The sequence below is a fragment of the Pelobates fuscus genome, chromosome 5 (assembly GCF_036172605.1).
Source record: "Pelobates fuscus isolate aPelFus1 chromosome 5, aPelFus1.pri, whole genome shotgun sequence".
Taxonomy (NCBI): domain Eukaryota; kingdom Metazoa; phylum Chordata; class Amphibia; order Anura; family Pelobatidae; genus Pelobates; species Pelobates fuscus.
In genome coordinates, this window is record NC_086321.1 from 282504165 (window position 1) to 282522616 (window position 18452).

At 45.4% G+C, this 18452-nt stretch overlaps 1 protein-coding gene across 1 annotated transcript in view; it reads left to right on the forward strand.

The window, feature by feature from the left end:
- The window catches only part of TM6SF2 (transmembrane 6 superfamily member 2), a 50651-nt gene that overhangs the window by 17067 nt on the left and 15132 nt on the right, over positions 1 to 18452 (forward strand). Inside the window, exons 3-8 of the mRNA XM_063455371.1 lie at positions 2041 to 2138; positions 3565 to 3668; positions 5154 to 5236; positions 8329 to 8453; positions 8565 to 8666; positions 9824 to 9916. Of these exons, the coding sequence (XP_063311441.1) occupies positions 2041 to 2138; positions 3565 to 3668; positions 5154 to 5236; positions 8329 to 8453; positions 8565 to 8666; positions 9824 to 9916 (605 nt within the window). The remainder of the gene's footprint in view (positions 1 to 2040; positions 2139 to 3564; positions 3669 to 5153; positions 5237 to 8328; positions 8454 to 8564; positions 8667 to 9823; positions 9917 to 18452) is intronic.

Below are 18452 nucleotides of genomic sequence, written 5' to 3' on the forward strand. Positions count from 1 at the left end.
TTTGACTGACCGCAAGCACATTTTCATGCCCAAAACAGTTCCATGGATTTGGGCTGTGCGGTCGGTCAATTTTACACCAATAAAATGACTAAGTCCCATTCGAACGAGCGTTCGATTCTTCGAACAGACTTAGTCTCCAGCCGCAGTGTCGAAGTAGAGTAGAAGGTACGGGTCAGCGGTGTTTGTGCAATTGGGTAGCCGAAAACAGTTCCATAGATTTGGCTGCACACACCACTGACCGCATTTGAATAAGTTAAAATGGCTGCCGCCACATGTTCGGTATTCGAATGGCGGCCACTTCGACTACTTCGGCACTTCGACTGCATCCGAAGTGCCAGTTCAAACGTACCCATTCTTTGAACAACACAGTTAAAGGGCCAGAAACAGCATAATATAAGTCCATGAGCCCCAACTCAGTTCCTTAAAGGGCAATCCATCCAGGGCCATAGTCGCAGGGCAGGAGGCTAGCAATCAGTCCTCTCCAATGCCCAGTGGCAAATGGTAGTTTGACACAATATGTAACAGGTAAACATATGCTCTAACTTCTGATTTGTCTAGTGGTTCAGCGAGTATTGCTCACACCTGAGCATCTTCCCTTGTTTTTATTGGTACTAAGGTGTTCAGTGATGGGAGAAGACCTAGAAAGGTAGGGAGTAAAAAAGAGAAGGAAGAAACACAGAGTGAAAAAAAGGTAGAGGGGAAGATGGGCTCTAGAACAAGGGGCGTTTGGTGTAGTCCTGGTGGCCCTACATCTGTCTAGTCTGGAGAGTATTGCAGTCTAGGTGCGAAATCTGCAGCGGCAGTTGTTATGTACGCTTTTATCCCAAAATTACAATGAACTATATGCTCTCATAATCCATAATAATTAATTATTATCGTTTGCACTTTATTTACAAACCTCAGCAGAAAACAAATACTTATAATTATTTGGGATAGTTAATTTTTTGTTATAGTTATATATATATTTCTTATATATATTTTAATATGTTGAAAATATTATTTTAAAATTGTATCCAAAAATACAAAATCATTTGGCAAACTTTTCTAATGATATTAAACTGAGGCCTGTATTTACAAAAAGAGAGAAGTCCTGCGCTTAAGCAGCAAGGACTACAACACACATCAGCCCCAATATATAGTAAAAACCAAAGAAAAGAAAAACGTTACCTGCGCTTTCTCCTTAATCCCTATGTATATTTAGACAAATGGAGGTCATTTAGTTGCTCCAATGGCCATTGGAGGGAATGCCCGCCTGCCAACGTCAAGGCAGACCCCCCTAAGCGTGTCCTAACACTGACCCTTCAGCCTGCTTCCTTGAGCTTCTGGCAAAGATATCTCTAATGAGACAGAAAGGGGTATTTTTTATATACACCCCTATACTTATTAACCCTTAATAGGGAACACATGGGATGGGTAGCAGCATTGTAACCAGGCTGTGTGATACAAAGTAAATACAAATACAAAAAGAGAAGTCCTGCGCTTAAGCAGTAAGGACTACAACACACATCAGCCCCAATATATAGTAAAAACCAAAGAAAAGAAAAACGTTACCTGCGCTTTCTCCTTAATCCCTATGTATATTTAGACAAATGGAGGTCATTTAGTTGCTCCAATGGCCATTGGAGGGAATGCCCGCCTGCCAACGTCAAGGCAGACCCCCCTAAGCGGGTCCTAACACTGACCCTTCAGCCTGCTTCCTTGAGCTTCTGGCAAAGATATCTCTAATATCTCTCTATATATATAGATCAGAAGGTGTTTTAAAATATGTAGATGTGTTTGCAGGCGCCATAAAAACGCAGGATTCCATATAACTGTCTATTGCGGTCAGGAAATTTTCTGCATATTAACCCAAAGCAAAACGAAATCAAATTCAAATCATCCTAAAACAGTTTGACTATTTACAGTGGGGAGTGTTCCCTATATAGATAGTATAAATGTTAATAATGTTAGCCACATATTTAAAATTGTCATGTTATGCTTAAAAACGTCCATAACACATCACCTACAATGTCCTAAACCTTTACATTCTCTCCCATACAGTGTTTGCGATTTTCTCCTTCACAAGTGTCATTGATCTTATCATATGGCTGGAAGAAGATGGGTACATCAGTGGCTTCATGGAGTTTTATATGAAAGAGGTGAGGGGTGGGTGACTCTTGGAAACACAGGTTGATAAAAAAAAACAGCTGGGCCCGTCTTGTCTGCCAGTTATGGTTATGACTTAAATTTCTTTAAAAGGACACTATAGTCACCAGAACAACTACAGCTTAATGTAGTTGTTCTGGTGAGTAAAATAGCTCCCTTCAGGCATTTTCATGGCATTTTAATGTAAACACTGCCTTTTCCACGCTCTGCATGGAGACGCAGAATTTTGCTCATAGAGATGCATTGACTCAATGCATCTCTATGAGGAGGTGCTGAATGGCCAAAACAGCATTTGGCCCCGCCCCGTGCCGATTTTAACCAATCTAATACTTTCCCTATGGGAAAGCATTGGATTGGCAAAAAATCTGCCATTTTGATGATGTCACAAAGGGGGCGGAGCCAGCGCTGGAGGACCCGCGCTGTGCTGGAAATAAGGTGAGTTTTAAACTTTTATAGGGAGGCTAAGGAGGGGTAGGCCCCCTAAATGGTGAGTCTAGCACTATAGGAATACATCTTTGTGTTCCTGACGCTATAAGGATCCTTTAATATTCAGTTCTACAATGCTACATTCTATCTACTATATACACCTCTTTAATACTATTTTCCATTCTTATATTGTACTATATTTAAAGAACATGTAAAGATTTATAGAAGACATAACTTTTATTGAGGGAGTATGTGTTTGTATGTAAACCTATATATTTATTACATGTATTATCTAGCTCTGGGTCAATATTTCTGCCTATGACAAATGTTATGTGAGAGAAATTGCACTTGAATATGTGCTATGACCCTACATGAGTCAGATATAGAAATATAAATGTCCACTACAGAAAAAAAACTGTGTTAGAAACTGGGTATATAGAACATTTAAAGGTATTTGCCTCCCGACACATAATTAGAGCCTATAACTTTTATATTCTTCTGTGTGGAACAAATATGACGTGTGGCATGATGGCTTTAGAACATGATTAATCATTTCTTTATCACTACTGAACCAGTATCTGGAATATACCTTAATATGGAGGGGCTTTTTATTCACTGAACACCAGATTGCTAGGAAATGAAAACTGAATTGCAAACATCAGACTACAGCTGAGTTTGTGAATACCCTCCTCCCCCCTAAATTTGTCAGTTTGGCTTAGTGAATAAACCTTATAGTCTATGATGGTAAATAAGTGTAAAGATGTTGATTGAATATAAAGATTATTTTATCGGCTAGTTTACTTCCTTATAGTGCCAGTGGTTGTACAACTATTGCCAATTCTACATAAATCAATGATCGTAATCATACAATTTTGACCTTCTCTGAAGTTTTACTGAAATGATACTTAGATACAATAAAAATTTAAAATTTTATATATTTGGTATATATATTTTTAATATAAATACATTGCAGTTCTTGTTCTTTTCTCCTAGGGGGAGCCATATCTCCGCACAGCACACGGACTGCTCATCTGTCTGTGGGATGGTACCGTGCATTATATACTGTACCTGTTAATGCTGGCTGCCATAGCTCGTGGGTAAGCAATAAAGAGAAAATCAAGTTTTTTATTTGGCCTTTTTTTATTTCACTCTGTGTTATGTTTAGATCCAATAGATCTTTGATTTACCAAAGTACTCATTGTGTTCTAGGATTCCTTTTTGTTGCACAGTCATCAGTATTTTGGGGATTTATTCACTAAACGGCGTTTCATGGCTGGTTCATTAATAACATGCACAATTTAGATTAAATTACAATTCACTAAACTCCAAACTGTAATGAATTGAAACCTAACTGGCAAAATGTAAAAAATAGCCAATTTGTAACTATAACCGTGTTTTATTTTAGATTGCAATTTGCTACAATTTTAACTAGAGCAAATATCTCTGTTCTAGGTGGAGATTTTTCCAGCTTTTCTATTTTGGTCTAAACTGTGCAAAGTCAGTAGTTAGTTCATCACAGATTGCTGTTTATAAATTAACCCCTGATTGTTTGTGACTGACCAGAGGGGGTAGTCTTTATAAAAATATGATGAAAAACCTTGACAAGTTGTTAGTTAAAAGCAAGTCTGAGAGACTTGTGCATGGTGAAAATATTTGGTCTGTCAGAAAAACAAGCAAACAGTTTTTCCGTCAGTCTGGATTCGTCCATGTGGCGTTTCAGTTTGGACGAGTTTCGTTAATGCAAAAGTTTTGGGAAAACAATACAGACATAGCAACATATTATGTATATATTTTGCAGTACACTTCACATTTTTGCGCCATGTGCGTCACATATCAAGTGAGAAGTTACCAATAGAAGGGAAAAGAGGAGGAGCAGTAAATAAATCTATTTTTATATATTATATCTTTATTAAAGAACCACTAAGTGGACCCAGACCACTTCCTGTGCAAGTACCGTCATGTGACGTTCAATGTCCATGAGGATGCAGCTCACAGCAACGCATGGAATTCAGTACTTTCATATAAAAAACATTTGCTTGGACGCAAGCGGCATTCACAATACGCATGCATCTTGTCCCCAGTGCTCCTCAATGAGAAGCCTTCAATTGGATGATTGTTGATGAAGCAACACCTTCACGATGACAACTCTGTAGGTATAGGGGGCAGCAGCACTTAGGAAGTCTCGTAGTTGGAAAACTACTTAAAACCTTTCTCCTTCTCTTTTTCACTAATTTAGTGGCTGCCCCCTCACCAGCGATCATCTTTTTCCCCATTGGTCATCTTTTTTTGGACCAATGGACGGAACTCAAAATCATGAAACAAACAAAACTGTTGACCCATTGACGATTTTGCTTGCTTCGTGATTCGTTGGTATGCTATTTTGGATGAATTGCCGATCTCCCAAAATTTGGGCGAATCATGATTCAGGAGAAACCAAATGCACAAGTCTAGTAATGACTTGTCTTTCTGCATTGTATAGCTATCAGCAGAGCTAGATTCAGTTCAGGGACTCTGACTGTTTAAGACTGTATTGTTTGCGCTGAACAGGACAATTAAGCGTCTCTTTTCTGGTTTGTCTGTAGGAGGAGTTACAAGGCTGTGGGACTATTCTGGTTGGGATCTCTAGTTATGAGCATGCTGGTATTTCTACCTGGAAATGTAGTCGGTAAGACAAGAAAATATCTGTTCTATGACGTGTTCAATCTTCTATCAGTTGATGCTGTGATATGGTATTTGGCACAGAAACAGGTTCAATAATCCAATAATTAACATAAACTATTTAAATAACTAACATAAACATAAAGCTATGACCAATTTAAAAACATTACACACATAAATTAATGTCATTGATCTGTAACGTTAGGCTAACTACTTCTACAGAAAAATAAATAGTTTTAAATTTTTTTGGGGGGAATTGCCATTATTTATAAGGCTATACTTTTTCAATGTTTTTGTTATATACTAGTATAACTGAACATCCCAAGATGCTGTCTGCTAGACTGCTAGAAATCCAATATGGCGGACTTCAGTCTTATAGAACCACACAGCACAGGGGTCTGAATAACCAACCTAGTCAATAATGCATTATGTACACGCATGGCAAGCATTGAGGAAGGTTATCTTATGAATTGGAACTTTTTCTCTGGCATGCAGAACAGTTACAGTAAAGGGAAAAAAGTATTTGGTCCCCTGCTGATTTTGAATGTTTGCCCACTGACAAAGAAATGATTAGTCTATAATTTTAATGGTAGGTGTATTTTAGGTGTGTTGAGAGACAGAATAACCTCCCCAAAAATCCAGAAAAACGCATGTCAAAAGAGTTATAAATTGATTTGCATGTCAATGAGTGAAATAAGTATTTGACCCCCTTCGACAGTACTTGGTGGCAAAACCCTTGTTGGCAATCAGAGGTCAGATGTTTCTTGTAATTTACCACCAGGTTTGCACACATCTATGGAGGGATTTTGTCCCACTCCTCATTTCAGTTCATTAAGGTTTTGAGGCTGACATTTGGCAACTCGAACCTTCCGCTCCCTTCACAGATTTTCTATGGGATTAAGGTCTGGAGACTGGCTAGGCCACTCCAGGGCCGTAATGTGCTTAATTCTTGAGCCACTCGTTTGTTGCCTTGGCTGTGTGCTTTGGGTCATTGTCTCACCCAAAATTTGACGGTACATGGCCCCATCCATCATCTCTTTGATGCGGTGAAGTGGTCCTATCCCCTTAGCAGAAACCCCCCCCCCCCCCCCCCAAAGCATAATGTTTCCACCTCTATGTTTGACGGTGGGGATGGTGTTGTTGGGGTCATATGCAGCATTCTTCCTCCTTCAAACATGGTGAGGTGAGTTAATGCCAAAAAGCTTGATTTTGGTCTCATCTGACCACAACACTTTCACCCAGATCTCCTCTGAATCATTCAGATGTTCATTGGCAAACTTCAGACGGGCCTGTACATGTGCTTTCTTGAGCAGGGGGACCTTGCGGGCGCTGCAGGATTTCAGTCCTTCATGGCATAGTGTGTTACCAATTGTTTTCTTGGTGACTGGTCCCAGCTGCCTTGAGATCATTAACAAGATCCTCCTGTGTAGTTCTTGGCTGATTCTTCACTGTTCTCATGATGATTGAAACTCCACAAGGTGAGATCTTGCATAGAGCACCAGACAGAGGGAGACTGACAGTTATTTTGTGTTTCTTCCATTTGTGAGTAATCCCTTTAAGAGAGTGCTCCTAATCTCAACTCGTTACCTGTATAAAAGACACCTGGGAGCCAGAAATCTTTCTGATTGATACAGGAATCAAATACTTATTTCACTCATTGAAATGCAAAATCAATTTATAACTTTTTTGACATGCGTTTTTCTGGATTTTTGTTTTGTTTTTCTGTCTCTCGCTGTTAAAATACACCTACTATTAAAATTATAGACTGATCATTCCTTTGTCAGTGGACAAATGTACAAAATCAGCAGGGAATCACTGTGTGTATCTTTGTACCACAGTATAGGTAAGGCAACTTAGATTGATATATTTTCTGATTGATTTGGTGCAGTATCTGGATGAGTAAAATAGGATATTGTGATTTATAAAGAAGATGTGCCTTTAAGCTGTAATGAATTACTATTCTACATAAAGGCACAACAATGACTGATTGAGACAACATAATTAGCACACATAATAACACCCACATAACTCACATACTTATATTGACTTCCACTAGACTTAAACACATTTTTGCAATTGGGCCAGGGACATACTTAAAGAACAATAAATGCGGTAGATGTGAATAGGGTAGACATGCATTATTGGCAAATAAAACACATACATTGATCTTGGACAGACTGGGACATCACCTCCTCTTACATATATATGAGATACAATGCATAATTGACTTAAAAATGCTTGGTGCTCAATGCTCAGTTCAAATTTGAATTAGTTGCCTCTTTATTTCTCGTCCATCCAAAACAAAACAGCTGACACCTCCTCAGTAACATTTAGTGCTTCCGAATGAAAGGTTAGCCCTAAAAGCAATAAGGGCTTGTGCGGTCACATCAGAAATCTATGGACTGTTTATGAATGTTAAACGCTGTCCATTCGAACTTCTCATATTATAACCTCACTTATCAGATCCATAGTCTTTAAAGGTAAATAGGAACCAGTTGCCTATGCGATCTGCCCATTAGATACTTAAGATGAGTCTTAATTATGTTGTCTTATTCAGTATAGTGTTATGTTGGTGCTAAACATTCTTGACTTTCCCATGTTCTCTAACCTGTAAGCCATTTCATGCATCCACTTCAAACATATCATTTTTTTTTTTGTCTCAATCCCTCGCTTCTTCATCCTTTAATTTTGGGTCATGACCTACTATTCTATCTGTCCCATTCTCATGAAAAATACTGCTGCCATCTACTCGGCTAAATTCCTTGTAAATAGAAGAGAGATGTAGGCAGAGCTGTCATTGTCACTTGTTGTATGATCGATAGTCTATGAGGAGAGAGAGTTCATATGTCTTATTGCAAGACTTTGAGCCAGAAGGGACCTGTGAACTGGTGCCACTTTATCAACAGAAGAACAGGAACAGGAAGAGGTGACCTCTGACCCTGACCTGTATGACAGGTGTGTTCAAGATAAAACATGACGAAGAGGCCTCAGTTTGTCCCACACAAACTAATCTGAAATAACACCAGAGTGCCTTTACTCTTTTTATGTATTACCCTGTTAGAATAAATCATGGAACACTTTTTTTTAAATATATTTCAGGAAAGTATGGGAATGAAATCCGTCCTGCTTTCCTCCTCAACATCCCATACTTGTTCCTTCCATTTTGGGCAGCAATAAGGATCTTTCGAGCAAGCCATGTCCTTCCTAAAATCCCAATAGAAAAGGTAAGATTAAGCAAAATCTAACTATCACAACTTCATAAGCCATAATTGACCCACAAAGGATTGTTGTCTCAACCTGTTATGGAAGTTATGTTTTCTCTGGTTTCTCTACAGGTGGAGATTTCCCAAAAAGAGACAATCCTGCAACGTCCGCAGGACTTGGCATTGATAGTGTACCTGTTGGCTGCTATAACATTTACAATCTTTAGGGGAATGGTAAGAATGGAGAGTGTCTGCATGCAATAATAAATGTCCTTTGTCCAGCGAAGTCATTTTTTGCAAGTGTTTTATTATACTGAATACTGTAATATTTCTTATATTTTCATTTATGAGCATATATGTACCTGTATGTGTAAGACTTTGAATGCAGAAGCAGGGAGCTGCCTGGGAGCTGACTGTGGATTTTATTCTGAAAAGCTACACTGTATTGTGGCTTTATTGTTCAATTTAAAGTTGGGTAGTAACCAATAGTCGGGCACGGAGAGTAGGCATGCATTTAGTGTTGGTTTGGAGATGTAATTGGCTGCCATAAGAAGAGGCACTGTGAATTTTGCTTTGAGCAGTAGTGTTGCCACCTACATTCTGGGTCTACCCTGCTACACAAATAAGACACAGACTGCAGTCTATTTGAGATTGTAACTCCATATCTGTGAAACTGATGGGCTATTCACAAATTTCCAAGGTGACCTGATTGTGTCTTTCTGTTGATCAAACCACTTAATTTAGGTCTCAGTAGGGTTTAAACTGGTTCCCTTTTAGCAGTGGTATGTTGCAAAATCTCTCTATTGGAATGTAGATGATTCCCAGAACAGTTATCAGTGTTATCAGGAAGGTTGTACATCTGCACCTTTTTATATTATTTATAGGAATGACATGCAATGTTTTAGAAACGTACAGCTCATTCATTGACATTCATCATGTTCGCCTACACACTGTTCTTCATATCTTCTCATTCATTCTCACCCAGATGATATTAGGATATTTATACTCAGTTGGCTAAATTATAGACGTCTTCCTGTCTCTTACTCTATATAATAGGTTGTTGGCACCCCATTTAACAGAGAGCAAGGCCTAGGCTGGTATCCTCTCAAGCTACAGCTTGGAGAATAGATGGTGGGATCCCACCAGTGTCCATCTCACATTGCTTCTGTCGTTATGACTCTCCCTATGCCCAAGGAAAACATGACTCCTTGCACAGATGATGAAAATAAATGTTTATGAAACACGATGTGTTCTACCTGTTGCATCTCTTGTAGTAGAAAACCGATTTCCAATAAGGATGGAATGAGCTGGGTGTCCTAATAGTATTAGGAAAGAGGAAAGATTATTACTGATCGTTATTAGTCACTGAGTTACATCTCTTGTGTTTGTAGCTTGCCCTAGACTGTCCCTCTGATGCCTGCTTTACATATATCTACCAATATGAACCGTATCTAAGGGACCCAGTGGCTTATCCCAAAGTTCAGGTAAGTGGACTATGTAATTATATAATAAGGAAACATAGACCTGGAGTGTCTCTCATACAAAGCAAATGATATTAATTTCAAATTAAATTCTAAAACTTATGGGTCTTATCACTTTTGATAAGACTCATGAGTGTGACTAAAATATTCATCTCCTATGCTCTTTAATTACCTTGTTCCGTCTGTCTGTCTTTCCATCCCTCTCTCTTTCTGCCTTAATTCCTCCATTCTCATATTTCCCTCTACTTCTTTCTCTGCCTTTCTTCAATTTCTTCTCCCGATCTCTCTCCATCATTGTCTCTGTCGATCCTTTTTCATTGCTCACTCGGCCTTTTTTCTCTCCCCTCTACCATATCCCTCTCTCCCTCCATTTTATGTTCTCTGCAGTATCTGAGGACTCTCTCAAATCATTTGTAAAAAGATATTTACCAGACGTATTTCATTTTTTTCATGCTTGCCTTTCTTTTAAAATCAAAGGCTAACTTTATATATATCTAACATTACATCTGTGTAGTCCTTCAATGTCATGTTCTCAGAACAAGATGGATGTGGAAAAATAAATGTCAGGAGCTTACACAATAACGTCCTCTTAAGACGAAGATAAGAGTGTGTGTGTCTGCCATCTACATTCTCATAATGTTATACAGGGCCACAGAGATCTGTTTACAGTCTCTAACAACATGTATTAAAATGTATCGATAGACTGATGTTGGCAAAATTCCAGAGCTGTTACTATAGTAACCCTTTGAAGGGTTCTTAAACAATAGCCTATATTTGCATTCATCCAGTTGCTCCTTGTGTAGCCTATCTATAAAAGGTTCAATAAACTCTTATTCCTTTTCTTAAAAAAACAAGCCGATAATTTGCTTTACTTCTCATGAGGAATAATCCATGGACTGTAACTCTTATAATTCCCTGCCAGCCATAGGTTTGCAGAGAGCAATAGTGGTTGTAGTCTAACAAAATCAGATCAACAACCCTGTTCAGTGCAGTATTTCCATAAGAAATTTGCCTCCTGTAATACTTATATTACATCTTGCACACTGTTTTATAGCATTGCCACTTGTGCCTGGGTCAAGGATTGAACCCAGCTGGTACATAACTTGTTAGAACTTAAACCTGTATATCATGCTGGGAAGTGGTAGGTCTAAGATCCTAAGATCAGTAGGTCATTTTGACTCTAGTGTACGTGATGATTATTGCATTTATGTTTTCTATTATAAACACATCATTTTGTATTTTATTTTAGTCTTATTTCCCATCAGAAATAAATGCACGTCACACTACTTGAGCAGGGTTCTCATTAACCTATTGTTACTTTAAAACAATTGTAATAGTTTGTCTCATTTGTTGTTAAAATCCCCTTAATAATATTGTAAAGTGGTGCAGAATCAGTTGATGCTATATAAATTCCATAACTAATAATAATACAATAATACACTCTGGTTTAACCAGAGTTATGGTCCCCCGGGCTGAACAAAATTTTGTGCCTCCCCCGCCCCCCCTCGCTCATGTACCACAGTCTCCCCCCAGCCCTAATTCACTTTGTTTCTCTGGTTCATTTTTAGCAATAGAAAAATAACTGGTAAAAATTTACCAATGTTTTGTGTGTTTGAATGTATGGTGATCCTTGTTTGCAGATTGCACAGTCCTCTAGGGTAAACAACAGACACAGTCCTTTGGTTTTCATATAACCCAGGCAATTTTATTGGCAAGCACACAACTAAAACATAAATATAACAGGTTTCCCCTTGAAACAAAAACCTAGCTCGTCTGAGCACTGACTCACTTTTAATATCCCTCTCTAATCAGGGTTAAACTAACAGAAACATATCGTTGGGTTGCACCAACCTTATTAGACACTCTGCTCTCCTTTCTGCACTCCAGTGCTCTCAGCTAGCCTGCTGCTTTCCTTTCTGCACTCCCAGTGCTCCAAGCCAGCCTTAACTGCTTTCCTTTCTGCACTCCCAGTGCTCCAAGTCAGCCTTGACTGCTTCCTTCTGCACTCCCGGTGCTCCAAGCCAGCCTTAACTGCTTTCCTTTCTGCACTCCCAGTGCCAAGTCTCAGAGGCGGCTCTAGACTTTATGAGGCCTTAGGCGAAACGCAAACATGAGGCCCCACTAACAAAAAAGTGTCACATATACACATTGATGCACTGTCTACCTGTGTATGTGCCTGAGAGTGTGTCTGACAGAGAGTATCCTTGTGTGTGCGAATGTATGTCTCTGTGAGCATGTTTGCATTTTTGTCTGAGACCCTATGTGTATGGGGTAGCTGATGGTGAGAGGGAGCGGGGGGTGTGATGGTGAGAGGCAGCGGGGGGTGTGATGGTGAGAGGGAGCGGGGGGTGTGATGGTGAGAGGGAGCGGGGGGTGTGATGGTGAGAGGGAGCGGGGGGTTGATGGTAATGTGAGAGGGAGCGGGGGGTGATGTTAATGTGAGAGGGAGCGGGGGGTGATGGTAATGTGAGAGAGAGGGAGCGGGGGGTGATGGTAATGTGAGAGAGAGGGAGCGGGGGTGATGGTAATGTGAGAGAGAGGGAGCGGGGGGTGATAGTAATGTGAGAGTGAGAGGGGGTAATGTGAGAGTGAGAGGGGGTAATGTGAGAGTGAGAGGGGGTAATGTGAGAGTGAGGGGGGTAATGTGAGAGTGAGGGGGGTTAATGTGAGAGTGAGAGGGGGTAATGTGAGAGTGGGGGGGCTAATGTGAGAGTGGGGGGGGCTAATGTGAGAGTGGGGGGTAATGTGAGAGTGGGGGGGCTAATGTGAGAGTGAGAGGGGGGTGATGTGAGAAGGAGGGGGTGATGGTGAGTGGGGGAGGCTGAGGGTGGTGACGGAGGGTTATGCTGAGGGTGGTGATGCTGAGGGTGGTGGGTGGTGATGCTGAGGGTGGTGGGGGGGTAATGCTGAGGGTGGTGAGGGGTGATGCTGAGGGTGGTGATGCTAAGGGTGGTGGGGGTGAGGCTGAGGTGGGTGAGGGGGTGATGCTGAGGGTGGTGGGGGGAGTGATGCTGAGGGTGGTGATGTTGAGGGTGGTGGTGGGAGGTGAGGCTGAGGGTGGTGGGGGGTTATGGGGGATGATGAGGCTGAGGGTGGTGGGGGGTGAGGCTGAGGGTGAAGGGGTAATGGTGAGGGTGGTGGGGGTGAGGCTGAGGGTGAGGAGGGGTGATGGTGAGGGTGGTGGGGGTTAAGCTGAGGGTGGTGGGGGGTGATGGTGACGGTGGTGGGGGGTAATGGTGAGGGTGGTGGGGGTGAGGCTGAGGGTGGTGGGGGGTGATGGTGGGGAGGGGTGATGGTGAGGGGTGATGGTGGTGGGGGGTGAGGGTGGTGGGGGGAGAAGCTGAGGGTAGTGGGGGGTGATGGTGGTGGGGGTGATGGTGATGCTGGGTGATGGTGGTGGGGGGTGAGGCTGAGGGTGGTGGGGGGGTGATGGTGACGGTGGTGGGGGGTGAAGCTGATGGTGGCGGTGGGTGTAGCTGAGGGTGGTGGGGGTGATGGTGGGGAGGGGTGATGGTGAGGATGGTGGTGGGTGGTGAGGCTGAGGGTGGTGATAGTGGTGGGGGTGAGGCTGAGGGTGGTGGGGGGTAATGGTGAGGGTGGGGAGGGGTGATGGTGGTGGGGAGGGGTGGTGGTGGTGGGGAGGGGTGATGGTGGTGGGGGTGAAGCTGAGGGTGGTGGGGGGTGATGGTGGTGGTGGGGGGGTGAGGCTGAGGGTGGTGGGGGTGATGGTGAGACTGAGGGTGGTGGGGGTGATGGTGGTGGGGGGTGATGCTGAGGGTGGTGGGAGGTTATGGGGGATGATGAGGCTGAGGGTGGTGGTGGGTGAGGCTGAGGGTGAAGGGGTAATGGTGAGGATGGTGGGGGTAAGGCTGAGGGTGGGGAGGGGTGATGGTGAGGGTAGTGGGGGGTGATGGTGACGGTGGTGGTGGGTGTAGCTGAGGGTGGTGGGGGTGAGGCTGAGGGTGGTGGGGGTGAGGCTGAGGGTGGTGGGGGGTGATGGTGGGGAGGGGTGATGGTGGGGGTGATGGTGGTGGGGGGTGAAGCTGAGGGTGGTACGGGGTGAGGCTGAGGATGGTGGGTGATGGTGGTGGGGGGTGAGGCTGAGGGTGGTGGGGGGTGATGGTGACGGTGGTGGTGTGTTGAAGCTGATGGTGGTGGGTGTAGCTGAGGGTGGTGGGGGTGATGGTGAGGGTGGTGGGGGTGATGGTGGTGGGTGGTGAGGCTGAGGGTGATGGTGGTGGGGGGTAATGGTGAGGGTGGGGAGGGGTGATGGTGGTGAGGCTGAGGGTGGGGAGGGGTGATGGTGAGGGTGGTGGGGGGTGAGGCTGAGGGTGGTGGGGGTAATGGTGAGGGTGGGAGGGGTGATGGTGGTGAGGCTGAGGGTGGGGAGGGGTGATGGTGGTGGGGGTGAGGCTGAGGGTGGTGGGGGTGATGGTGGTGGGGGGTGAAGCTGAGGGTGGTGGTGGTGGGGGGTGAGGCTGAGGGTGATGGTGGTGGGGGGTGAGGCTGAGGGTGGTGATGGTGATGGGGGTGAGGCTGAGGGTGGTGGGGGGTGAAGCTGATGGTGGTGGTGGGTGTAGCTGAAGGTGGTGGGGGTGAGACTGAGGGTGGTGGGGGTGATGGTGGGAAGGGGTGGTGGTGAGGCTGAGGGTGGTGATGGTGGTGGGGGTGAGGCTGAGGGTGGGGAGGGGTGATGGTGGTGCGGGTGAGGCTGAGGGTGGGGAGTGAAGCTGAGGGTGGTGGGGGGTGATGGTGGTGGTGGGGGGTGAGGCTGAGGGTGGTGGGGGTGATGGTGAGGCTGAGGGTGGTGGGGGTGATGGTGGTGGGGGGTGAAGCTGAGGGTGGTGGGGGGTGATGCTGAGGGTGGTGGGAGGTTATGGGGGATGATGAGGCTGAGGGTGGTGGGGGGTGAGGCTGAAGGGGTAATGGTGAGGATGGTGGGGGTAAGGCTGAGGGTGGGGAGGGGTGATGGTGAGGGTAGTGGGGGGTGATGGTGACGGTGGTGGTGGGTGTAGCTGAGGGTGGTGGGGGTGAGGCTGAGGGTGGTGGGGGGTGATGGTGGGGGTGATGGTGGTGGGGGTGAAGCTGAGGGTGGTACGGGGTGAGGCTGAGGGTGGTGATGGGTGATGGTGGTGGGGGGTGATGGTGACAGTGGTGGGGGGGTGAAGCTGATGGTGGTGGTGGGTGTAGCTGAGGGTGGTGGGGGTGAGGCTGAGGGGGGTGGGGGTGATGGTGAGGGTGGTGGGGGGGTGATGGTGGTGAGGCTGAGGGTGATGGTGGTGGGGGTGAGGCTGAGGGTGGTGGGGGGTAATTGTGAGGGTGGGGAGGGGTGATGGTGGTGAGGCTGAGGGCGGGGAGGGGTGATGGTGGTGGGGGTGAGGCTGAGGGTGGTGGGGGTGATGGTGGTGGGGGGTGAAGCTGGGGGTGGTGGTGGTGGGGGGTGAGGCTGAGGGTGATGGTGGTGGGGGGTGAGGCTGAGGGTGGTGGGGGTAATGGTGAGGGTGGGGAGGGTGATGGTGGTGAGGCTGAGGGTGGGGAGGGGTGGTGGGGGTGAGGCTGAGGGTGGTGGGGGTGATGGTGGTGGGGGGTGAAGCTGAGGGTGGTGGTGGTGGGGGTGAGGCTGAGGGTGGTGGGGGTGATTGTGAGGCTGATGGTGGTGGGTGGTGAAGCTGAGGGTGGTGGTGGGTGATGGTGGTGGTGAGGCTGAGGGTGGTGGGGGGTGAGGCTGAGGGTGGTGGGGGGTAATGGTGAGGGTGGGGATGGGTGATGGTGGTTGGGGTGAGGCTGAGGGTGGTGGGGGTGATGGTGGTGGGGGTGAAGCTGAGGGTGGTGGTGGTGGGGGGTGAGGCTGAGGGTGGTGGGGGTGATGGTGAGGCTGATGGTGGTGGGGGGTGAAGCTGAGGGTGGTGGTGGGTGATGGTGGTGGTGAGGCTGAGGGTGATGGGGGTGATGGTGGTCAGGGGTGAGGCTGTGAGGGTGGTGGGTGGTGAAGCTGGGGGTGAGCCTGAGTGTGGTGAGGGGTGAAGGGGAGGGAGAGCCTACCTTTCCCTGGTGGTCCAGTGGGCTCCCTGGTGGTCCGGTGGGCACTGCTCCCGGTCTGCAGCTCCACAGAGCTGCAGACCGTGTAATCTCGCGAGCAACGCTCTGATTGGCCAATTCTCGCGAGTCACATGGTCTGCAGCTCTGCACACTGCGGAGCTGCAGACCAGTGTCTGCAGTGGCCGGGCAGCCAGGTGGGGCCTCGCACCCGGCGGCATACCGGGCAAGCCGCCGGGCCCCCTCCTGGTGTCAGGTCCTCGGTCAGTGACCGAGGACCTGACACACTCTGCCAACAGGCGGTTTAGGCGGCCGCGAGGGCCAGCGCGAGGCCTTAGGCGGCCGCCTAAACCGCCTAATTAGAGAGCCGCCTCTGCCCAGTCTCCTTGACTCTCTCACATGAGAGACCAGTGTCTCTCCTACCTGCTTCCAGGGAGGAAGCCAGCAATCCCATTTAACCTGCCTAGAAGGGAGGCGTTTATTCCTACTGCTACAGCTGATTATCTGCAGCTGAGAAGTGTGTTGGAGACCGTTCCAAAAAACTCTGGCCTGGACCTTATTTCTCCCAGTTGTGTATAAACTGAGGAGTGGAACATTGGCCCACCCTGCTCTCCAAATGCTCCACCCCAGGGGCCCATTACTAAATGTTGGTTTGTGTTGCCTACAACACAAACTACACATACTCCCCCTGGGGTTAAATGTTATAGGCCTATCTGCCTTCACTTTATCACAGTATGTATATATTTGTGTGTAGTGTTGGTGTTTGAATGCAGTTCTATGTACTGTTGCTATTTTTGCTTGTGTACTTTTGCTATTTGTACACCACTAGTACCTCCACCGCTTCTTTTTTTTATAAATAATTTGAGCTACCACCTGGTGCCCTTGAGTGGGGGCTTGGGTGGCATTGTTATTAATATTAGGGCCCCCACCGATCACCCATGATTGGGGGCCAATGGGTTCCCCATCCCCATCGCATGGAGTCCTTTCTAGTGACTGAGCAGCAAATAGTACTTCAAATTATCTTGCAAACATCAAGTCCATGATAATATTTGAAATGTGCATTCTGTTGTATGCATTTGATTTATCTTTGGTCGGCATGTGGTCTCCGATTCCTGTGCTGTAAATTGGTACGGACAAATTCTAACCGCATTTGGCTTTAGTAAATTTGTGAATTGCCAGTTCAGTCAGAATTTGGTCATTATTTTGTCCATTGTTCTTGTTGTGGGAGAAATCATAGAGCATATGCTATATCGGCTTATTAGTTCTTTAAACATATCATTTCCATGGGAGGGCTGGCAGTACAGGTGATACTCGAAAAATTAGAATATCGTGCAAAAGTTCATTTATTTCGGTAATGCAACGTAAAAGGGGAAACTAATACATGAGATAGACGCATTACATGCAAAGAAAGATAGTTCAAGTCGTGATTTGTCATAAGTGTAATGATTATGGCTTACAGCTCATGAAAACCCCAAATCCACAATCTCAGTAAATTAGAATATTACATGCAATGAATAAAACAAGGAGTGTACATAGAACAATATCGGACCAATGAAAAGTATAAGCATGCATATGGACTCAGTACTTGGTTTGGGCCCCTTTTGCAGCAATTACTGCCTCAATGCGGCGTGGTATGGAAGCTATCAGCCTGTGGCACTGCTGATGTGTTATGGAAGACCAGGATGCTTCAATAGTGGCCTTCAGCTCTTCTGCATTGGTCGGTCTCATGTCTCTCATCTTTCTCTTGGCAAGAATCTATGGGGTTCAGGTCAGGCGAGTTTGCTGGCCAATCAAGCACAGTAATCCCACGGTCATTGAACCAGGCTTTGGTGCTTTTGGCAGTGTGGGCAGGTGCCAAGTCCTGCTGTAAATGAAGTCAGCATCCCCATAAAGCTTGTCTGCGGAAGGAAGCATGAAGTGCTCCAAAATCTCCTGGCAGTCAGCTGCGTTGAACCTGGACTTAATGAAGCACAGTGGACCAACACCAGCAGATGACATGGCTCCCCAAATCAACACAGACTGTGGAAACTTCACACTGGACTTCAAGCATCTTGCAGTGTGTACCTCTCCATTCTTCCTCCAGACTCTGGGTCCTTGGTTTCCAAATGAGATGCAAAAGTTGCTCTTATCAGAAAATAGGACTTTGGACCACTGAGCAACAGACCAGGTCTGTTTTTCTTTAGCCCAGGTAAGACACTTCTGACATTGTTTGTTGTTCAGGAGCGGCTTGACAAGAGGAATACGACATCTGAAGCCCATATCCAGGATCCGTCTGTGGTGGCTCTTGATGCACTGACTCCAGCCTCAGTCCACTCCTTGTGAAAGTCCCCAACACTTTTGAATTACCTTTTCCTGACAATCCTCTCCAGGCTGCGTTCATCCCTGCTGCTTGTGCACCTTTTTCTTCCACACAACTTTCTATTAATGTGCTTTGATACAGCACTTTGGGAAGATCCAACTTCCTTCGCAATTACCTTTTGTCAGGATTACAGAATGATCCAGC